The 23,156-nt window shown below is 37.0% G+C and overlaps 3 protein-coding genes across 4 annotated transcripts; 1 reads left to right on the plus strand and 2 right to left on the minus strand.

Moving 5' to 3' along the window:
* The first annotated feature begins 867 nt into the window (after positions 1-867).
* Positions 868-7,245, plus strand: LOC106164502 (integrin-linked kinase-associated serine/threonine phosphatase 2C). Its single transcript, XM_013542441.2, has 10 exons — positions 868-1,027; positions 1,806-2,225; positions 2,804-2,924; positions 3,324-3,430; positions 3,865-3,958; positions 4,330-4,417; positions 4,896-5,017; positions 5,424-5,543; positions 5,828-5,909; positions 6,171-7,245. The coding sequence occupies exons 1-10, from the start codon at positions 997-999 to the stop codon at positions 6,324-6,326; spliced, it is 1,341 nt and encodes a 446-aa protein (XP_013397895.2). The 5' UTR covers positions 868-996; the 3' UTR covers positions 6,327-7,245.
* On the minus strand, positions 6,767-11,332 carry LOC106164504 (uncharacterized). Of its 2 annotated transcripts, none has more exons than XM_013542442.2 (9): positions 11,263-11,332; positions 10,855-10,967; positions 10,240-10,384; positions 9,689-9,782; positions 9,192-9,319; positions 8,821-8,963; positions 8,359-8,404; positions 7,987-8,138; positions 6,767-7,741 (listed from the first exon to the last, which is right to left on the minus strand). In XM_013542442.2, the coding sequence occupies exons 2-9, from the start codon at positions 10,863-10,865 to the stop codon at positions 7,627-7,629; spliced, it is 834 nt and encodes a 277-aa protein (XP_013397896.1). In that variant the 5' UTR covers positions 10,866-10,967; positions 11,263-11,332; the 3' UTR covers positions 6,767-7,626. The 2 variants fall into 2 exon arrangements, with proteins under 2 accessions (XP_013397896.1, XP_086851412.1); XM_086995286.1 differs by having other exon boundaries at positions 10,855-10,968; positions 11,273-11,291.
* A 508-nt stretch (positions 11,333-11,840) lies between these two features.
* Positions 11,841-22,413, minus strand: LOC106164473 (uncharacterized). The gene is made up of 4 exons (XM_013542404.3): positions 21,269-22,413; positions 15,764-16,056; positions 14,029-14,653; positions 11,841-13,612 (listed from the first exon to the last, which is right to left on the minus strand). Exons 1-4 carry the CDS (start codon positions 22,114-22,116, stop codon positions 12,913-12,915), a joined length of 2,466 nt encoding a protein of 821 aa, XP_013397858.2. The 5' UTR covers positions 22,117-22,413; the 3' UTR covers positions 11,841-12,912.
* Between the last annotated feature and the right edge of the window lie 743 nt (positions 22,414-23,156).

Genomic DNA, 23,156 nt, shown 5'->3' on the forward strand with positions numbered 1-23,156 from the left:
GCTGTGTGACTGACGTGGAAGTCAGGTGTGACAGTTATGGTGGTCCTAGCAAGGGCAGATCCAGGGTTATTTGAAGTTGAGGTTCAGTTTTTTTTTTAAGAACTGACAGGCCTCATATGCAAAGCGTATCGTGGTAGGCCTACTGCCTGTCAGAAACCTTCCTAGTTAGATGACTTCAGATTCTTTTATTTCCATTTTGTGTTACATTGAGATTAATTTTGACTTCGCCTGTGACGTTATAGAGCACGATGAGAGTTTTTATTAGTCTTTGCCATTTCATATGTCGGCAGGGGGGGGGGGGGGGACTTAAAAACAAAACGCATGATTATAGCGGCTACGTAACTTTTGAAAAAAAAAAACAAACTTTTCTGACATACATGGCGCCATCCCAGGTTAGTTGTTGACGCAATTTAAATTACACCTGTGGCGTAGCTGGTACAGGATAGACATCCCCATTGATTCCACAGCTAAGCATCGTTTTTAGAACTTTTAAGTAAGGAGAAAATAATTATTATTGACTTCATGATAATGAACAGCAATAAGTTGTCAAATCGATCACTTATTCTAAACTATACCTTTTTTTATGTAAAATGTTATTTGCTCGGACCCAGGAGAGCCTGCATTGCTACCTGCATTATAAAACACAAAGTGTTCAAAATGTCTTTTACAATTGTACATGTTATTGTACATACATGTACGTACAGTTGGTTACTAATTGTTTGGGTGAACTCGAAAACAGTTGAGAATGTATTGGTAAAAAAAGGAGATTCCCAGATTCTAAGTCTTGAACTCCTCTCACAGAAAAGAACGCAATGTGGGAGTGAGGATTAATCATGAATCGTCGAGGTTTCTAGTGTTATGACGTCACTAGGGAATTCCCTAGTCACGTGATTGCAAACTCTTAGCTAATCCGCCATGCTGGCCTAGTGGAGGCGGTAAGCAGTTGCAGTGACTGCAGTTGTTGTAAATGTACCAGGCATTGTAGTTTTCGTGAAAATGGACCTATTTGGTGACCTACCGGAACCAGGTGAGTTTCTCTCTCTCTCTCCCCTCTCTCCCACACGCTCTCGCCATCCTGCTTGCATATAGCATTCTTCAAAGCCAAAATACAGTTTTGCTAGGCAGATGAACTTAGTAGATAATTATATTCAGTGCAATGCATGTACATGTAAGTTTCATGTACATTTTCCCATTAATGCACGTGTGGTACAGTGCATGAGAAAATGAGCCAGTGCTACTGTATACTGGAACAATGCAGTACTGTACAATAACTATATTATATTATAATTCATGTACTAGTATACTGTACTGTGCGTAATACTACTGTAGTATGCATCGTTTTCATTGGTTTTTGTTTACAGCACTACTTTAAATACTAGTAGGAATAAAAAGCATATCAGGTCCTGCACAATGAAGGCTGAAAAATGTGTGTGTGTGTGCTCCTCTGTGTGTGTGTGTGTGGGGGGGGGGGGGTACTGTTTGTGGTAATCATCTTCAGTATGCTGATTGAAAGAAGATCTTATGATGGATTTGGAGAGAGGAAAAGGCTATAAAAATATATAAATATAATTTGTTTTTTTTTAAGTTCTCAAGCTGGTACATGGTGGTGGACTGCCCTTCCCCCTCTCCACCCCTCTCCTCTCTCCCTCTTCTCTCCTTCTCCCCTTGTCATTCAGCCGGCAGTCTTACACACTGGATTGAATATACTCAATATATTTATTAGTATCAATATTACCAATATGTATCTGCTAAGAATAAATGCTTCACAGTATGCTGGTTTACTTTTAATAACAATTTTTTTGCAGAAACTAAGAACAACAAGCCAGAGACCACATGTACAAGTATCACAGAGAAGAATCCCCCAGGGCAAGCCCCTAGGTGGTCCAAGTCTGGCTTTAATCCCAGTCAAGCTGTCTGGAGGGGGGTGAGGGGCAACTATGCCTCTATGACACAGGGTACTGGGGGAGGGGGTCTGTTTGATGATCTGCCCCCCAATAGCAGTGGTCTGCCCCCTAATATGATTGCCCTGCCTCCCAATAGCAGTGACCTTCCCCCCAATGCCAGTCAGAAAGATGACACACAGCATGTAGAATATGGTGAAGGAGACAGAGGGAAGAAAAGAAAGTTAGATGAATCACAGGATGGGGCCCTTTCAGAAAATGACACTACAGAGACCTGTGCTCAAGAGAGGACCAATGCTGAGGCAGGGAGCAAGAAATTAATAGGTTTATTCATTTGACAAGTTTGTATTCTGTGGCACAAAGTTTAGATGTTTTTACACATGGTGATTACAGTTGCCTGTCTTCTAAAGTAGCGTACTAGTATAGTAAAGATGAGATGAAAGTCTGAATGTGGATATTTGGTTTTTTATGCCCTCAAAGGCACCTAGCTTTATGGGGGGATTTTTTAAAATATATCCTCCATCTTTGAGGAAAGGCACAATGGAATATGTGAATTTTGTTTTGAAATAAGTTTCAATGCAACCTCAGTGTGTGAATAAATTGTTTGACAAGGTTTTAACATATCAAACTTTGTGCTGAGGAAGGGATTATTATCATTTTATTTATCACTAAATATCGATAAATAATGTTATTTAAAAGCAAAGGAGGCAAATCATAAGACTAATTATGTAAGTTTAAAAAACTCCCATGAATGCAAATTGATTTTAATAGAGCTTTCAATATTTTTACCCAGTGTCAGCTTCATTTTGGATTTGCAATATCCTAACACTTTGAGAATTTTTCTTTTTGATATCTCCTTTCTTCTTATTTTTTGTTGTTATTATTTCTTGTCTCTGTCACAGGTGGAATGTACATGCTGAAAGGTTTTGTGGCGGACAGAAAAGGAGAGCGTGAGGACATGCAAGATGCACACTATCTTACTGAGGATCTGTTACCGGAGATTGGGGTCGTAGATAGTAGCATGTGAGCATCTCTCATTAAAGATATTGTGTGTGAGATATTTGTTGAAAAAATGCAAATATGATTTAAAAAACTTTTTTTTTGAGTCAACAGTCCTGTAAGTATAATTTACCATCCAAACACCATACAGGGTTCAGGTCCAAGTTATTTAACTGATTTTAGACTTAGTTTAATCTTCATATGGCTTAGCAGTATGCAAATTCAAAATATAACATGAACATATTTACATCACCCCCCCTCCCCCACCAAAAAAAAAATACTGAATCAACTCTGTTACATAGACCAGTTTCAGTCACAATATGACCATTCCCCCTTATTCATTCAATAGCTCATCAGAAAACCTGCCATCTTTTGAAATTAGTTGAATTGAAATTGAATGCAATATAATAATTCCATTTTCAGCACTAGAGTTGCATATTTTGCTGTGTTTGATGGACACGGCGGCGACAGAGCTTCCAAGTATGCTGCCACCCACCTCCACAAAAATATTGCATGTAAATTTCCCAAAGGTAAGTCTTAGATGAGAAAGGCACTTGTAATATTGTGTAATTGCTGAGGTATGCTTGCAATTAATTTTGATAAGTAGGGATGTTAAGGAATTGTAAATAACTTGACCCTAAATTCTTTCACTTATAATAAGAAGAAGCAGGGGGATGGTTCTGGGTAGGGGAGAGTCAACACCTTTCATTCTGTCTTGTACTTGTTGATAAAAAGTCGGAGTTTATTTTAAGTGTTAGGTCTTAGTTGAGATGTTTGTAAGTGACTTAGTCTGATACAGGAATTGAATACTCAGCCAAGCACTGCATTTCCACAATTTCACTGATGTACATTCTTTATATGTAATATGCAACTGACATGGTCAAACATTATGAGGACTGCACTTTTTGAGTTGTATCCCGCAATCTTTATAGATTCCCAGAATTTCTTGACTTTGTTTTCCCAGGTGATATAGCTCAAGTTGAGAAGGACATCAAAAGGCAGCTAATAGAGGCATTTAAAAAGACAAATGATGATTTCTTAAAGTTAGCAACAGCCAGGTAGGTTTGGACATCATATTGCTAGTTATCATTACTAAGCCCACTGCATTGTTCCAGTATACAGTAGGGCATACGGATACTCTGGCTCATTTTCTCATGCACTGTACTACATGTGCATTAATGGGAAAATGTACGTGTAACTTGCATGCATTGCACTGAATAAAGTTTATTATTATCATTATTGAACAGTTGAAGTGCAAGGGAAAGTATCGTCCAGCAGTTAAAGTTGGAAAACACATTAAATTAGAACCATATGATCCTTTTTACAATTGTATATACCAGCATGATACATGTTCATATACTGCTTTGAAAGATACTGCATTTAAATATTAATAATGATAAAAAGTACTGATTTATTTCTTGTAATGAAGGAAACCTTCATGGAAAGATGGCACTACAGCAGTGGCAGTTCTGGTGATCAACAACACGTTGTATATAGCCAACCTTGGGGACAGTAAGGTGAGTCCTTGTCAGTTAGGTGTTGTTGTGTGTTAGGTGTGACATACTGCATTAGGTGTGACACATTGTGTTAGTTGCGACACATTCTATATAGCCAACTGGCTTGATTACAGTAAGATGAGTCATCAGCAGTGTGTTAGGTGTGATATATTGTGCAAAGAATGATGCATTGTGTTGGATGTGACATTAGTCAGGTGTGGAAGTACAGTGTTTTTTTTTTTAGGTGAGGCAAACTGTGTTGAATGTGACACAGTGTTAAGGTTTGTCATGTTGTTGCAGCATTTTGTCACCACTGTACTAGATGATCTGATTATTTGTTGCAAAATGAGCATATTTATTAAATATTTTACAATCACTATCAAATTATCAAAGAACAATTAACAAGTTTATCTTTCAGTTCCATTAGTAAGTTATGTTTTAAGTACATTCAATTATCACATTTGTCTGATCTGTGAAATAATTTTTTTTTGTATTTTAGGCCATTCTGTGCAGATACAGTGAAGAGAAGAAGTCCTATATGGCAGTTCCTCTCACCAAAGACCACAATCCAACACAGTATGAAGAACGGATGAGAATACAGAAAGCAGGGGGCAATGTTAAGTATGGCTTTTTTAACTTAGAAACATTGACATATATGACTTTGTGTTGTATATTGATTGATTGATATGTTTTCATTATTTGTTTATATATTTCTGTTATTTATACAGGAGTGTATTATTGGTTGTGAAATTTCCCACCTTTCAAAAGTTTTGTTTAAGGGGAAGATGAGAGTAAACACGTCTAATTTTAAAAGAGTAATTTGACCTAAAAATTGTACAATGTACAACATATAGAGCATATTTATATTAACACAAAAAAATTGTTACATAATACCCTGTCACAACTAACACAATGTCACACCTAACACACTGTATAACAACACATTGTCACACCTAACACACTGTATAACAACACATTGTCTGACCTAACACACTGTCACAGCTAACTGTGGTCTATTTGTCTCCAGGGATGGGCGTGTGATGGGAATACTGGAGGTGTCCCGGTCACTGGGTGACGGTCCTTACAAAGCCCACGGTGTCACGTGTATCCCAGATGTCAAGAGATGTCAGCTGACCAATAATGACAGGTAAATAGTGAAACAATAAAAATCAAAATGTTATTTTTTCCAAAGATTTTTCTTTATTCGATTTTTTATGTAGTGTTCTAAGGTTACAATACTGGACTTCTATCTTTATTGCCAGCCAAAACTCTCACTATTGTCATTTAAAAACAAGTTGCATTTAAGGACTTTCTAAGTTTTAAAGTTACTTTATATAATTACTAAATTATCATTTACTCTAGGATCCATGTAACTTAGTGAATACATCTGTCACAGTGCTTACATTGACTCGAGTTTTGCTATTATTTTAGGTACATTTTGATAGCTTGTGATGGCCTATGGAAAACATTCAAAAGTGAAGAATCTGTCTTATTTGTAAATAGAATTTTAGAGGTACGTATATTTGAGGCTTCTGTATTGAACAACATTGTATTTTTAATGATTGTGGAAGTCAGTTTTCTAAATGAGCATTTTAAGAGTATTTGTTGTTAATCAGCAGAGAAGCGATATGTAAAGTGTCAGTTTATGACAGTTTAAATTTTGCTTGGATTTAGTAGCACCATCCTCCTGTAATTAAAAACTGCAAAGTAAATAAAATAAAATAAAATATAGAAAAAACAAAGAAAAATGCACTTCCAATTTGTCGTATTTCAGCTCCATGCAAGTAGTGATGCAGCAAATTCCAAATCAAAGGAACGTTTACACTCAGACTTTGAGACCGCCTGCGGGCGAGTGGCCAACGAGGCAGTGAGGAAGCTCAGTGCAGACAATGTGACTGTTATGCTGGTGTCCATACAGAATTCTTCTTGAATAGGTCACATATTCCAGTGACAGTTTTGACAAGGAATTGTGTTACAGTAATGAAAGATCCATCTCTGTTTGATGAAAGCAGAACTGTTAATGTAGCAGTGATTTTTGTCTCTCATGTACAAAATGCATGAAAAAAAATACAAGCTTTAAGTCATTGACCGTGAGGGCATTTGTTTATATAAAAGTAAAGTCTTTATAAGAGGGCTTAATTGTGTCATATGTAAGTCATTCTAATCTCAGGTGTAAAAAAAGTTTAAATTCAAGTTAACACAGTGGAATTGCGAGAATGTAAAGCCTCTGTCACAGTGGGTTGTGAGAGATAGGAGAACACATTTTGGCCCACTCTCATTATGATGAAACTCGGATAATTTTCTCCCATAAGGGCACATTCTCAAACACTCATCAGAACATCTCACTCATAAAAAAAAAATGATTCAGAATAGAATAGATCAGATTTATTTCTACCCAGTAACACAGATTTGCAACTTTTTGTAAAAATCCGCTGGAACCAGCCAGCAAGCAATATGGCATGCCATGCCAGGACGGAACAGAACTTCAAATCACATTAGCCGAGGATTAATAATTAAACCTACAGTTTTACAAACAAACTATGTAACATAGTTGTTATACAGTCAATGAAAGATATGTGCATAGAATTAGCAGTTAAGATTGAAATATCATTACGTAAACTCTACTATCAAAGCTTAAGTCGGCTGAAATAAAGTTTGCCAACTGTAAAACTAGCTTGAACAAGAAAACACCCCAACTGACAAAAATTAATTTGGACTAAAGGTTTTGCAGTTTGAAGAGTTCAATGACGTACTGTATTTTCGGAATGTGTAACGTTGAAGACATCTGTGTTGTACATTCTGTATGAACATTGCATTTTAATAAAATTTGACATTTTAAGACTGAAAAATATTTATATAAAATTCATTGCTAGATGAAGTAATGTGAAAGATTAAAAATTATCTATTAAAAATATTGTGTGGTACATTATATGAAAAATAATAATAATTACAATTTCTAATTATTTTAATATATTAAATATTTAAATTGTGTAATTATTAATAATCACAAATTGAAATGTATTGGTTTACACCCATAGTTATAAAAGAGACAATTTAAGTACAAAGTGAGAAATCCGACTTGCCAAATGTAACACAAAACTAATCCCAATGTCCCAATGAATTTCTTCCACGTTCTATGCTCGTGAACATCAAGATTTCTTTCATATAAGTAAAACTCCTGAATATTTAAACTGTCTTAAAGTCCATCTGACTTCTAGTGAGGCTGCATCTTATGAAATGAGACATCCTCCCTCTGACTGTGGACCTTCTTCATCAAAAACTTCATCAGACGGAAGCTTGGGGATATCATCCAGCACTTTCAGCTGTGGTAAAATTTTAAACACCCTGAAAAAAATTAGATTATTATTATTTTTTTAGTTTGTTTGTAATTTTGAGGATAAGAAATTTTTTAAACAGTTTTTTAAAAATAACTGTTAGGATTAATATGGTCTCTAATAACAATTTTTTAATGAAATTTGTAAACAGTTTTGGAAAATTAACATAGTTAACAATAAAATAAGACATAACATTACAAAAATAAATATGTACATAAATAACAAAAAGAAAAAAAATTATATATCAAAGGGTACCTTGGTCTATAATTTTCAGTAAAAGCCACAGGGTTTCTCTTGAGGTTTAATTCTCTTAGCTCTGTTTTCCTCAAATTATCCAATCCATTCAGGTTCACTATGTTATTATCTGATATAGTCAAGTACTGGATACGTGGAATTTTGGGAAGATCCTGGAAGAGACATAACTGTAGTATATCACTTTGAAAATATGAAATTATCACACTTCATTATTCTTACAAAAAAACACATTTAAAAGTTTGAATTATCACTCATTATAAGCTGCAGTAAAATCAACTAGATGTAACCAGCATACATATTACTATTTCTCAAAACTGTATATACAAGTATGTAACCACAATATGTCTTTAAAAAAAGGGAAAAAAAACTCACCTTGAAAGAAGAAATATAATTTCTGTTAAGATTCAGATGGGTGCAGCTGAAATGGAAAGATGAAGGGTCAGATATACTTGTATTCTGCAAATTTTAAAACCAACTTAATCACTATAAAATGCATTATGACCCCAAGGCACTTACAAGCAAGATACAAGAATCATGTAAGCTGCTCAAAAATGTCGTATCATCTTAAAGTACTACAACGACTCTTTAAGTACTAGCCAGTATTTTGAAACAGGTTGTTAAAAATTACCTCAATTATGTTGAGAGTGGGGTTTACAGAGAATCTTAACAAGAAGTGTGGATGTATAATGGACCATCTTCTCCTCAAACAGGCTATAATTTAACACTTTTTATTAACAAAACATAGCTTTGCCACACACAACTGATCAATTTCTTCTAGTAACCAATAATACTAGAAATATAATTTTCTTCAAATGTTGAGTAAGGCTAACTTACAGTGGAAAAGAAAAGCTGCTGAGCTCTGTCAGTTTGTCTTCCACTAGGATCAGATCCTGGACTCTCAGCAAACGCTTCAGGATACGCTTAAAATTCTCTCTCTGGTATGCATCCGATAGCTCTTGGAAGGAAAGGTTGCAGACCTGAAAAAATCATTTGTAAAATCACACATTGGTTTATTAAATTAATATTTGACTTTGAACAAAATAAAGACAGAATTTTGGGTTGTGAGAATTCAAAGAAATTAGGCAAAAATAGGTTGGTGGCCTTACAATGAGTGTTGCTATAGTTGAAGAACAGCTAAGCAAAAATCAGATTCAAATTGGAAAAACAGTTTTCAGTTTTAACTCTATAGTCTAATCCACCCTTACCTCTGCCTGTTCCCAGTTTTCTGTCTTATCTCTGTAGTCCATCCTCTCCTTGCCTTGCCTGGAATGATGGAGTGGTCGGTCACTGGCGTCCTTGGCCGAGTAGAAGGTCATTTCTTTTTCCTCTGGGGCTGTGGGAACAAAAGGACAAAAATAAAACAATGTTAAACACCAATGATTTTTCAATAAAGTTCGGGGCAGCATGGATAGAGCAGAAAATCATTCCAAAAGGAAATTAATTTATATAATTTTTCAACTAATGGAGAAATTTTTATCTAGAAATAACCTATAATAATTATTGCATAAATTCAGTCAATCCATTCAGTTTTTTGAAAGCTAAACCCAGAGATTTAAGATGTAACATAAGAAATCAGACACATCAGCTCCACTTTTAACAATAAAACTCACAAATTAGAATTTTGTGCTTGTGCAAGTACTGGTATTTAATAGGGGATACTATGAATGCATGTTGCCATGACAACAAATAAATGGACACTTACCTTCTCTGACCCTCGGAGCATGCAGCTGGTTGCCATGGAGATCAGTGTGCGGCAACTCATGCCAGTTTGTGTAGCAAAATCTGGCAGAAGGGAGCTAAAATTTGAAGTCATACATCAAACTTCACTTTCACATACAGTAAATTAAAACTGATTATAAACATGGTATACTGATACTTTAAGAAAATATGACAAACCAAAACCAACGCAGTTCAAGCCCACTCTACAGTCAGGTTTAATTTGCCAAATAGCTGTAATATGTAAGCAAAATTAATAATTTCAATTAAAATGACTTTTAAAAATCCCCTACTTCAGCCAAAATAAGTAATTTTCAGTAATAAGAGAGACTTTAAGAATAACATATAGTTTCTGCCTGGACTGTGGACTTCAAAGGAATTAAGATGTTTTTGCATATAGACATTGGTGATTCAAATATCACAGCTACTGGGGTTTCTATAATTAAGATTTTCCAAACTAGTTTCTCTTCATTTAATCTTCCTTCTGATAAAAAAGTAAAGAAGCCAATATTATAAAAGTTATGACCAAAATATTACCTTGGGTAAAGGCTTTCCTAATTTATTTCTCTTCAGTTGTTCCTCGTAAGCACTGATCAAAACCAGAGGAACATTGGTGCCGCTGATATCAGAGGATGGGCGAGACGAGCCAGAATTCCTCGTGGCATCGGTGAATTCTGATGAACTTGAAACAAGGAAAGAAATTAATAAATTCCTCATTCATCCTTCAATACAATCTAAGTATATCTGTGAAACTTTGAAGATTGCAATCACTGTGGTTAAATCAACCCTAATTCTTGTAACAGTAGGAATTAACAAATGTACATATACTACATTGATATTTTTAGGGAGTATATGTACCATATTTGAATGTGTTATAACATTTACAAGGTAAACAATGCATTAACTTATGTATTAAAGAATTTACAATGACCAAGTCTCTGGTTTATTTGTCAATATTTTCAGTACACATTCCACGTCATAATTTCTGATGGTGAGATTAGAGTCTGAAATCATTCAATGTTTTATTTTACCTCTGACAAGTTAAACATATCTTTATTTTAATTGGTTGTATTTAATCCTCCTACATGTACGTAAGTCTAGAAAAATATTGAACTTGATGACGAAATTCAAATAATAATAATGCAAGTTTACTTTTCGGACATCTTCCTTCAGTCTGGAGTGGCCTTCACTACTATCTGGGTCTACACAAATGCATCCGTACACACATGATACATGAGGCAGTAATGTACTGGAAAACCTCACTTCTGAAAGATAAAGTTACGTGTATGACAGTATCAAGAATTTCCTTGTTTGTTGTTGCATCCAATTTGCTTGGTATACTCTTTTAATAGTCATAACTGTAGCACTGATAAGTCTTGCACCTTGTAGAAATACATGTACATGCACTCCAATACTAGTACATTAAAATTACTATTACTCACTCAATATGAGGAAAAAAGCTGCAATTTTAAGCAAGTACAAGAAATGAGTATACAAGAAATGTTCTGTGTACAGCAATTATCGAATCAATAACGCTCAAATATTGTAAAATTTCCATACCTTCGAATTTCTTTTACAAGCACCTTGCACAATAAATGATGACGTCATCAATTACAGCGCAGCAACCTGCAAACAATTGATCGGTACATCTAACACAATCAAAACTGCTCAGTGCTCGCAGAGCAAATTGCGATTTTTAAAAATATTTCACTTTATTTCGTTCTCTCTTATATAGCTTTGACTTATTGTGTTTCTTATTATTTTATTATTTTTTCTATTCGCGGGTATAATATTATGCAAACCAGAACACTATTCTGTTAGTATAAATTTGCACAGCTATGGCATGCGTCTCCAGAAGTAGGCCCCTACATGTACATGTAGGCCTACTACATGTAGCCCATAAGACACAATTAGTAGGCACTATTCCCAAAATGCTTTATGTAAACAAGAAAACAGAGAACTCAAAAAAGAAAAAAAAAACGCTCAGCGATAGGTGAAGTCTTTTTTTTTTTTACTTTGAAAATCAACCGACTGATATTCAAATAGTGCCAAAACTACTGACCATGCGGCCAGAGAATACACAGTATTATTAAGTCGAAATCAGTGCTCTGTACAATAAATCAATCCAGATAATAATATTTAAATAATGCGATAGACAGCATATTATTAGATAGAAGATATTTTTTGCTTGAATAAACGCCATCTAAGTAAACGGAAAAATTAAACATGAATTACACCGATAATACCAACCCTTTCTAGTGATAAACAGTGACTCTTTTTCGCACTGCAGGAATAGACAGTATAGATGGTCTAATCAAATATCTTTCATATAGTAAGGAGCAATAAATGCATACATTTTTCTTGCATTTGTAAACGTTATTTTATATTACAAATTGAAATTCATACACATATCCATATACTTGACATTTGACTATTAGTATGTAGGAATTGATATATTTATCTTTAACCGATCGCGCCAAAGCTTGCTGTTAGTAAATTGATAAATAAATTAACCTTACACATGTACTAAGTACAAGGAACCATAGTACCTTAAATGCAGAGCTAAAATAACATTATCATTTATTACACGAATAAATATGAGCTGCCAAAAATCCCAGGAATGTTTTTACGAGATACATGTACATGTACTACATGTAATGGTCATCCCTACCACTAAAAGAAAAATTCTCAGAACGAAATTCTCCACCACAATAAGTGACCGCTGGAGCTCAATGTAATGTCCACGCCGTCCAAAAATATGTCAAAATGAACAGAATTCTTTATTTCCTTAAATTTTAATTGTATTCACCAATAAGTCCAGTCCAATTTCCAGCAGTTTTAATCTATGAAACAATAGTGGGCTATCACGAAACTCTTCCATCCTATAAGATAATGATTATCAATGGCCATTAGAGGCTACTCCAATCATGAAATTAATCTTAAAGTGTTTATAAGAATGTTTTTGGCCAATGGTATTCAAGAAATTCAGTTAGAAAACAAATTTTGTAAACTTCCATATGGTGTTTTAATGTCACTGACAGTTGAATTTTCTTGATCTGTTCCCTTCGTGCTTTCCGACACGTGTAATAAGATATACTTTCAGTATATAACGGTACATATGTCCAGTTCTTTTGAAGAAAGCCAAACGAAGTCGAGTTGAATGTTCCAATATATATCGTTTCATATAATGATAATAATAATATTCCATGTCTATTTTTTGGAGCGTGTCGATCTCTTCTTTTTCATAAGTCCCAAGTTTCTCTGTATTTGTAGGTACGGGTTCACGTATTCGAAAGGCATTTGGGGCATCCCCTGAGGATTGGGCAGCCACTGGTTCCTCATCCCGGGGGGAGAATACTTCTTGGTCCGCGCAAACCTTACGTAGTAAGACGGCATCTTTTGAACTCTGGGGTAGCCGCTGCAGTAGAAGACCACGGAGCACTCCTCACCCGCGCCGAAGTACGGAATACCGGTAGTGTATCCTAGGTAAGCTGCATCTCGGTACGTCCTACCATATTGTAAGGGGAGAAAGTTTCTGATGGGGTCAATTCGCACTACACCGGAACAGTCAATGGGACGACCCCAGAAGTAGGGCGAGTAGTGGAGGACGCATGCGGGGTAACACTCGTTTCCGCACGCGTCGTACGCGCGTATATACGAATACGTACTAAATCCGCTGTATTCCGGGTTGCGGACGGCAACGAACGTTGTCGCACTCGCAATGGGCTGGCGGGAGTCCACGATGGCGTAGTCGTGGTACTCTCCGATGTAGTTCAGACCCATAGCTTGAACCGTTATCTTTGCAGCCCCGCCGCAACATTCGCAGTGGATGTCACAGTACTTGGCCGTTTTGTTGGCTTGGCTCATGTTGTCGGCCGGGTACACGTAATCGTTGGAGTTGTTGGCATACCTGGGCAAAATAAGAAGGTATTTTAGCTATATGTTATCGCATAAATGCACGTACAGATGTGAGAGGTTTTAACAAAAGAAGAGAGACTTTGAACAAGAAAACGGAAAATAATAGGACACAATACATCACAACACAACGCAATGCACCACAACACAATAGGACACAACACATCACAACACAACGCAATGCATCACTACACAATAGGACACAATACATCACAACACAACGCAATGCATCACTACACAATAGGACACAATACATCACAACACAACGCAATGCATCACAACACAATAGGACACAACACATCACAACACATCACATTTACAACGAGAAGCAGCGCAAATTAAGCTGCAACACCACAATGATGCAGACACAGATAGAATTTTAAAACAAACAAACAAATATCTCATACGCACCTGCTTGGGTCGACCGAGAAGTTTCTGGGCACCGGTTTTGTGTACCAGTCGCCGTAAGTGGGAAACATGATGGGCCTGGAGTAGATAACCTTCACAGGTAGGTACGCCCACTCCCTCTCGTCACACCTGTACTGCCCACTAGCGTCTATCAGGCAATAAGAGTTTGTCTGTTCTTTTTCTCCCACGAATCCACCGCAGTTTTGACGACAGGGGGCAGACCGGTCCCAGCGCTTGGTGGTAACACAGATGTAATCCGGTCGACGGCAGTATAAATAGGGGGAGCCACAGTCGGGGTTCTCCGCCGTGCACGTGGGCCGTGGCGCATACTCGTAGTACGTCTCCGTATACTCGTCACTGCATCCGTCGATATTGCGCATGCCCCAAAATGGTCTCATTGGCATATAGGGGGCGTGTTGCCACGGTCCGAAGAAGGCCATTGGGTAGTCCAACTCACAGTCTACTTTCCTCTCCTTCTGTTTCTGGCGGAATCCTTCCCACAGAAAGTCGATGAAAGCGTGGAACATGTAGAACAACGGATCATCCGGCGCGGTGTCTAGAAATTCCATATTCCCGCCAACCCAGGAATGAACGTCGTCGTGAGCCACCTCCAAGAAACTGCCGGAACCTGGTGATGAGAGAGATTCAGATGTGATTGCATGAACTGTTATAATATCAGTTTGGGATGATCCCAGTAGTTATGAATCACTACAACTACTACACAGAGAGGGACGCATCCGGTGTAATTGGCAGTTTTGCCAAAATTTTGATATACACTGTTGTTTAAAAAGTTTTATTGTGTCAATGGATGCGTTTTCTTCTCAAACAAAACCACCTTCTCAGATGAGGTTGAATTTGATTTTGTTCCATGGGTTATAAGTCAACGTGCTATTTCAAGATATATGTATCTAGTTTTTTACTGCAATTATGAAGAGTTTACAATCTCAAAAGCCGGCGGTACCCAGCAATCATTTGCCATAAGAGTCTAACTTTTCGTTAGGATCTTCAGAAGATGCGTCGAATGCATGGCTTTTGCATAGAGTTCTGGTGAGGTAAACGGAGAAAACCACTCAGCCAAGCTTCTACTGCCCATAAATACATACATGAAGGTCTGACCGCAATAAACTTTTGGGTTATATCTTTTTAGGAGAAATTAGGTGAAAAAATGGTAAGCATAAAGTGTGTTATCAGTTACGCTTTTTGCTTTAATTATGAAGCTGAACGATGCGTATATGACAGCTACATGTACCCTGAATACTAAATGCAGTTAATCCAACGTTACATTTGTAAAAAACCCAAAAACGTCAAATTAAATTGTCGACTTTTTGTTGACACAGCAGATAGCACATCTCGTTATTGTAATGGAAAAGATAAAGTGGCATTTAAGCACAATATATGTAACATTCATTAGGTTCCGTCTGACAAAATACGTGTCCGTTTCAGGCGTTTACGCGACTGCATATTGTCTGGTAATGAGGGGTGGCAATATTTTACTATTCTTGCAAATAGCGAATCAACCACGCCACCAGGTGGCAAAAGAAATTTTCCAGAAACGTCAAATCTGAGCTAATTGCACAGTGTACATGCGATATGTTTTTTTTTTAGTTAAAGAAGACTATGTGCAAAAAATGGCCAAAGATATGGGTAACGAAATCGCGTGTGAAAGAATTTATTGACGCAAGTTGGACCCATATCGGTTCAAAATTAATCTTAGTCTGAATTCACAAATTTCCCCTACCTGGACACGAGATATGTGCAAGGTATCGGTAATCTCCACTAAGGATTTTATCCACAATCTTATCATTCATCAGTCCGTACACGCCCGACCGGATGTTCCGGTACAGCGGAAATCCGGTGTTGCCGATCCAGGATTTGAAGGGACCACGTGTCACTTTGCCGTCCTCCGTGCCTAGGAATGTGTCCGCCCATAGAATGGAGTTTCCGGGGTCGCCCTTCAGTCGGGCATCCAGTGTGGTGTCCCAGTATGGCAAACTGACGCTGGGATCTATGCGACGCAGTGCGATCTCGAATCTGTGAAAAGATCGATTTTAAAGTTTTAAAGTTCAAAGATTTTAGAAAAAAAATGGATGATGTCCCAGTTTTATGAATGACAGTCAGATTTGTCATCCGATGAATGATTCTGTAGAATATTAAAAAGAAACGTAGTGTATAATATGGTATTCAGTAAATACAACCCGTGGAGTAATTAATATATATTATGCCCCTATAATTTCAGTAGTAATATGAACAGTTTTCCGGTATTTACATCTTTGACGCGTTGTGTTGGTACAGCAACAATAATCATGCAAATAGTGCTTTTGCTATGTAGGTCACGTTTGTGTTCACCTACATTGTAACTTCGGCTTATTATGCCTATATTCCATTTTGTTCTTAGAAGTTAAATGCAAAGAGCATAACAGTACGATGTCCTGTAGCCTATACCCCAGTTAACCGTTACATGACGGTCATATTTAGGGATCAAGGCCAAAGTCAAAAACGTTCTGTTCAGTATATGGCCTTCCGGTTTGTATTTCCACAATAGGCCTATATATTTATAAGCCTTTTCTCCAAAACTTTGTACTACCTGTGCATGTAGTATACTGGGTACCCTGTCCGAACATGTATATTGAGCAGATGCCAAAAAAGGCAACGAGGTTTCGCTTAAGACCTACAAAGTAAATGATCTGTTAATTCGTTTTGATTGTGAACTTTGGACCGCTCTTCACATTTTTGTATAGATTGGGTAGTAACGGGAACACAGAATGTGGACGTAAGCCGTGTCATCAGTTTCAGAAGATTGTCAATGGGTACTTTTAAGATATTTGTCAACTTTTAAGTGAGTGCGTAAAGAACGCAAAACCACAAATTAAGGATGGTTTTGGTCGTAATGCATCATAACGTACTGCCTATTAATTGTTATCGTTTTCTCTTTAACTGCAAACAATTTCAACTATCCAATCCACATGGCATGAGTGGAGAATCGGGTTCAGGCAGTGACGTCATCGTGCAATGACGTCATTGTCATGACAACCAAATACAGATTAATGTCCAATTACAGAATGAACTTGGTTATCCTTTAGTGATCCTAGTTTAAATCCCGATCTTCTAATCTCACCATCATGATCTGTCATAGATCTATGACAGTCTCTTGAAATGATTGTCTTGTATACTGTTTATCCTGATGATTTGTAAATTAGTCTTTCAGAAGAATTGAAAGCATTTCGGTATTTGCAATGTCAATGTCTGTCACGTACGTCAGAGAAATCATTTAATCTATTAGAGAGCTGTCAGTGTAAAGGCACGTATTAATTTGAATGGCGTTATTTTCCTCTGCCACTAATAGTACCCAACTATTCTGAAGAGAGGAGAGAGGGCTGAGGCACTTTTTTTGAATTGTTTTCACTTATTCGAACTGAAGCACGAATGTCTATAATAATAATAATAATAATAATAATAATAATAATAATAATAATTTTGTACTCTCTTTGCTCTCTTTTTGTACTCTCTTTTTATGATACGACACAAATAATTTTTTTAAACTTTTCCATAGGTTAATGTTCGACTTAAATGGGGACACATACTACGTAGTCAACGCTGTGGCATTATTCATAAGTGTGTTTTGCTTTTAAATTTATAGTGCACTTTAATACAATTATAAAAAATATCACATGAGGTGAAATGTCCCGTTTTATACCTCGCATTTTTGTGCAACATAATAAGCTGTTGCGTACCATATGGCACACCCTGTATAGAAAGTATTCATACAGGGTGTATCTTTAGGTTAATACCTCCCATTAAACTTACCTTAATGTGCTTACCGCATTTAGGCGTTTTGGGTTTTAAATAAATACCACCTGAGGGTGTGAGGAGTTTGCATCAATAGTCAAAACAAGGTAGCAAAAGGGGGCACAATATTGTGGCCATATTAATAAGTTCATTTCAACCGTCAGTTTGGGGTATTTTATATCACACCTCAGATATATTTCATCTATAATATCACTTTCTCTTCAATTTAATGTGAAAGGGAAAAAATAGTTCCTTGTTATCAGCAAAATGTTTTTGTATTGTATGTCAAAATTACTTTCCTAAATTAAATGCGTAAACCTCAATGACTTACACTGTTTAAGTATATGTCAAAATATAAAATGGTCTAAATTGGCTCCATTTAACCTTAAGGTTCATTCTTGTTTAAGATTAATTTACTGATAGAATTGCGTGAGTTAATGCCGTAAAAGTATCTGGTAAATACGGTGGCCTTCTAAGGTGAAAATAAGGACATTTTGTTAAAAATAACAGAACAAGAAAATAAATTAAAATTTTCCCAGGATTGAATAGCTGACTTTGTTTCGTTTATAAGATGAGAGTGGCTGGTAATTGCCTTTTTTCGGTCCGTCTTGTTCTATGCGTCACTGAAGACCAACTGTCATGTGGATTCGCCATTTGTTTATGAAAACGGAAATTGTTTTGAATGAAGGCATAGTTCTTTCAATCTCCATAAAAGACAATTTTCAAAGTAAGTCCGTGGACAATACAACTTTCGAGCAAAAACTCAAATTGTGACGCTTCAAAGGTAAATGAGATTCTCGGAACTTATGAGAGGATTTATGGTGAGAGAAAATGCGCCATACCTTAAAGTATTCTTCAACCCGGGACACTTTGAAACATAAGATACATGCTACCTTGAATGTCGATTTCGTCCCTTTTGAAACGCGGGGAGGGATGAGGTGGGTGTGGGTGGTTTTTGGGTAAGGCACCACAGGGAAAGGAGCCTTTATTCATTTCTGAAACTTGATATGACTGAAATTATTATCGATCTTTTCTAAAATGAATAACAAAAACGTACGCAAGACAGCACGTGGGCAATCAATAGACGGAAGCACGGCAATGAACTTTGTTTTTCATATTGATTGAAGGTATTAGAAAATGTTGGGATAGCGAGCCGGGTTGTAAGTACTTTTGGCAGATTTGTAAGGAGAAAAGTTGTCAGAAATGTGACAATATTGCAAACGGTCAAAATCAGAAAAAAATGGTGTAGTAAACTCCGTTTTCTAGGTCAATGAAAATAGTATGTTTGCTGGTAATAATAATAATAATAATAATAATAATAATAATAATAATAAAATTGAGCACAATACTGTCTTCATATTCATAGGCTCTCTAAATACTACACGTACATGTAGCATCTTTTTCACTTGAAGTGTTATCAATGCAGTTTATCCGCCATTAATGGTCAACTTGATGTCATCCGTGTAACATCTATCAGCGGAATAACTAGTGATTATGACATTCAGCTAGTGACACGTATAGTATTTTAATGATACTTGAAATGCGTACTTTAAGCATCACCCTGATATCAGGGTACCTTTGCACGGTTCACACACATGTACCCTAGAAGTACATGTATCTTCGTTCACTGTAAAAAGAACATTTCGAAACACAGTGCCGTGGATAAATTATTTGTAAGTTTGTTCATTGTGAAGCTAGCTGTGACCCATGGGAAAAAGAAGCAAGGTGGAAATCAGCATTGGCAGTTCTTCCTATCGACAACAAATTCCATTTAATGGCTAAATACTTCATATTTCAACTTATTCCCCCAACGACCTCAACACATGAAAGCAAACTAAATCAAACGGTCGTTTCAAAAAGCGTGGAATATGCGTTAATGGCAAGAGAGTATGGCTTTGAAAACGGATCAAATTCAGTTAAATTGGTTCTTCATTGTCTCTTGTATAAGGACACGTGGTTTTTAAATCATCCTTAAGAAAGGTAATCGTTTGTAAAAGACTAAACGTGTTTCAACTACGAGGCATTGCGTTTCGGCACTTCATCAAATGGCCTTGGTCACAGAAGGACAAAGCCCTTTGATTAAGGGTAGAAAAGTTACGCCTCGTAGGTATAAAAAAACGTGTTTGTTCTCTATATAAACGACTTACCGTTTTACCATAAGTCAAATCATCCTTTGTACAATGTAATATAAGAAAGCGCAAAATCCCCTAGAGAAAGTGATTTATTTTAGGAATTTATTGTACCCTTTATATGCAGACCCAAATTATACCACGGAAATAAAACATTACCATGGAAACGGGCGAAAATCGAAATACAAAATGGTGGATTTTGTAGGTTTATTGTACTCCTGATCACAAAATGGGAAGATATTTTTACTAAAATAATCACCATAAGCGATGTTTTAGATAATTTTGTCAGTCATCTTAAGAACTAATTCAGAATTTGCGGCCGCCAATTTCGGCCTTTGCCGCTCGCCCAATAAGACATCTGAGTTTCAGGATATAAAGGATATAAAATCAACCAACTGTGAACACCATATGATAACGTAGTCATCCGACTTGTAGTTTAATCTTAATAGGATTGTAATTGCAAATGAACAAGTTTATTTCAAACCATTAAGATTCAACGGTGGATATGTCAACCAAAACGCGTGCCCTAGTGACTCAATACTTGTGGTTGAACGTACACAGGAAACATTATTGTAGAAATTCACCTTTTTAAGTATATTTGAAGTTAATGGATAAAGAGGACGATAATGAAGAAATAAGCCTCACATCATACTAACCCTTAACACCATACTAACCACAACCTTATATACCTGTACCATGTCCTTAAATTTCATTTAAAGGCAATACCTCTTGAGCTGTAAAAATAGGATGCAAATGAACTGGCATTAAGGCTGATGCTTAATCAAAATGACATTGTCCAAAATACGCTTTGTCAACATTAGGTAATTGACATTTTGTTGGATGATGGCCCTCTTTCCGGTAGTGTTTTCGTAAACTAAAAAAATGAACATTTTGAACAATCTACCAGGGTGTATCTTGATTAATAAAAAATAAGGACAATCCTTCAATAAATTTGGGATTGTCAACCAACTGATTTCAAACCGACGATTACAACATTCCAGGTCTGTTAGACAGCCGAATTAGTCATAATATTAGAAGAGACAGTTAATGTAAATCAAAGACAATTTATGTCCGAAGCTTTGGAATGTGGACCCCTTGCAGAGAGCGGATGGCGCAGTTATACTTGACAAAAGGGACTGAGGTCAATTTGAGGGTACGCGTAGAACAACTCCATTACATTTCTTTCAGGCCATAGATTTATACATAGCATCAGATAGTACACTGTACAAAAATGATGAAGAATTGTATTATATATGACATATCAGTATAACTGAATTAACATCTAAATCAGGTAAAATAAAGCATTTATCAAAACATCTGCCACGTACCTTCTGAGAAACTCTCTATGCCAGGGAAGGAACGCCGGGCCTTGGTGGTTGGCCGGGGCGTTACAACTGAGATGTAGACGCGTAAAGATATCGTACTGACTGATACCTTCGATGTAAATGGTCTTCATTTTGTGCAGGGCGGCGTGGAACCTCTTTCTCTCTGAGTCTGTCAACAGGCGGTATTCTTTCCTCGTGGCCCGCGGGAGATCGTAAGGAGGGTACGGCGTGGCGCCGCGTCTCGGTCGAGATTTCGAAGACGGGCCAATTTTAGCCCTTCCTAGTGATTCTATCCATTCACGTGCAGATTTCGAAAGTTCGGCAAAAGGTGGGAGTTTTTCAGGTTTGGTAGAGTTTTTATTTGCGTCTTTAAAGATAAATTCCTTTGCGTCGTCACCTGATCCTTCCTCATCTTCAGAGCCATCCTCGTTGCTGATGTTCACTGGCCCTTTACTTTTGCTTTCTTTGGCCTTTGGCTTGCGTGCCTGTCTACGTTCTCGTTCGTGGCTCTCAGTTTCAGTTTCGTTTTTGTCATCAGACCCGTCCCCATACAACCAAGTATCATTCTTATCGTCAAGATGAGGATCTATTTTAAACCATAACTTCTGTAGTCTCTTGAGGCAGAAATTATCCCGTTCTTTATCAGAATAATCCAGCAATGACTCTTCCTTGTCGATTTCTTCTTTGCAGGCGAAATACTCTCCTAATTCGGGTATGGCCGATTTACGGACAGGTTTCACGAGATCCTTTGGGTTCGTAGGCTCTTCTTCTTTGGCTTTAACTCCACAGCTTTCGGAAATGAGCAAGGAAACAGCCACGAGAGACAAAACCGTGAATCGGTACTGTCTCATCGTCTTTTTCGTTGTCTTTAACACATGGGCGGGAAAGCACGTACGAAGAAAGCGCCAAATCTTTGTAAGTCAGCTGGTGAGATTCAGACTATTGAGCAAAAGCAGCGACGGCAAACCAAACGCGCAGTCGCACTAAAAATAAACGCCGTCGCAGCTAAAATAAACAACAGCCAGCGCCTTCAGATTTATGGTTTGAAAAGCGTCTAGGTGTCACAGTTATCGTCCTTAAATGAGACCCGAAAGGTACCGCCGACGTGAGTTGATTTCCATATGGTCCTCACAGCTGTGGTATCTGTAACACGCAACCAACCTCAGCCCTGAGTCAGATTTAGGCGTAAAATAAAGCGGCATTTAAAATGTCCCAATCTGACTAATTCCCCTGGTTAATGACTAGAGATCCATGCACTGAGGACGTGTGTTCTAATGGGAGTTTTAATCTGTGGTTTATTTAGGTACACCTTTCAGTGAGGATGGCAACTGGAAATTTACCTTGCGACGTTTGGCATTTATTGAAAAACCCGTTAGATACGGTGGATGAAAAAAGCCAATAAAGTAAAAACCATTTTGTCTGTGACACTCACATTACAGAAGCTATTCTTCATTCGTAACGAAAAACGAAACATTAGACAAGATTTCAAATGGTAATGTGTTTATCTTTTGCAGCGTACAAGATCGGTGATTACTTTTACCGTTTCTGAACAGCTCACCAGTTCTCCACAGACAACAGAAAAGTAACATCGTTGTTTTAATAAATGCAGCGATAAACAAATTTAAAACATTTTGTAAATAGCTGGGTGAAATACAAACCGTGGTATTATAAATGTGGATGTATAGATAATGATTGAAGGACCTTTTACAATTAAGCAATTTGCTCTCAGGGTATATCCATCATCATCGAGGCGCTCCGTGTAGATAGAAATATACATATTTGAAGAAATCGTGGTGAATAAGGTACACTGCGTTTAACTACTCACACCTGTTCGTTTTAAATATTAAATATAGACCTACTAGTACTACACTCATGGAAAGCTTCATACCAT

The sequence above is a fragment of the Lingula anatina genome, chromosome 9 (genome assembly GCF_051362555.1).
Source record: "Lingula anatina isolate TDL-2025a chromosome 9, LinAna3.0, whole genome shotgun sequence".
NCBI classification, from domain to species: Eukaryota; Metazoa; Brachiopoda; class Lingulata; order Lingulida; family Lingulidae; genus Lingula; species Lingula anatina.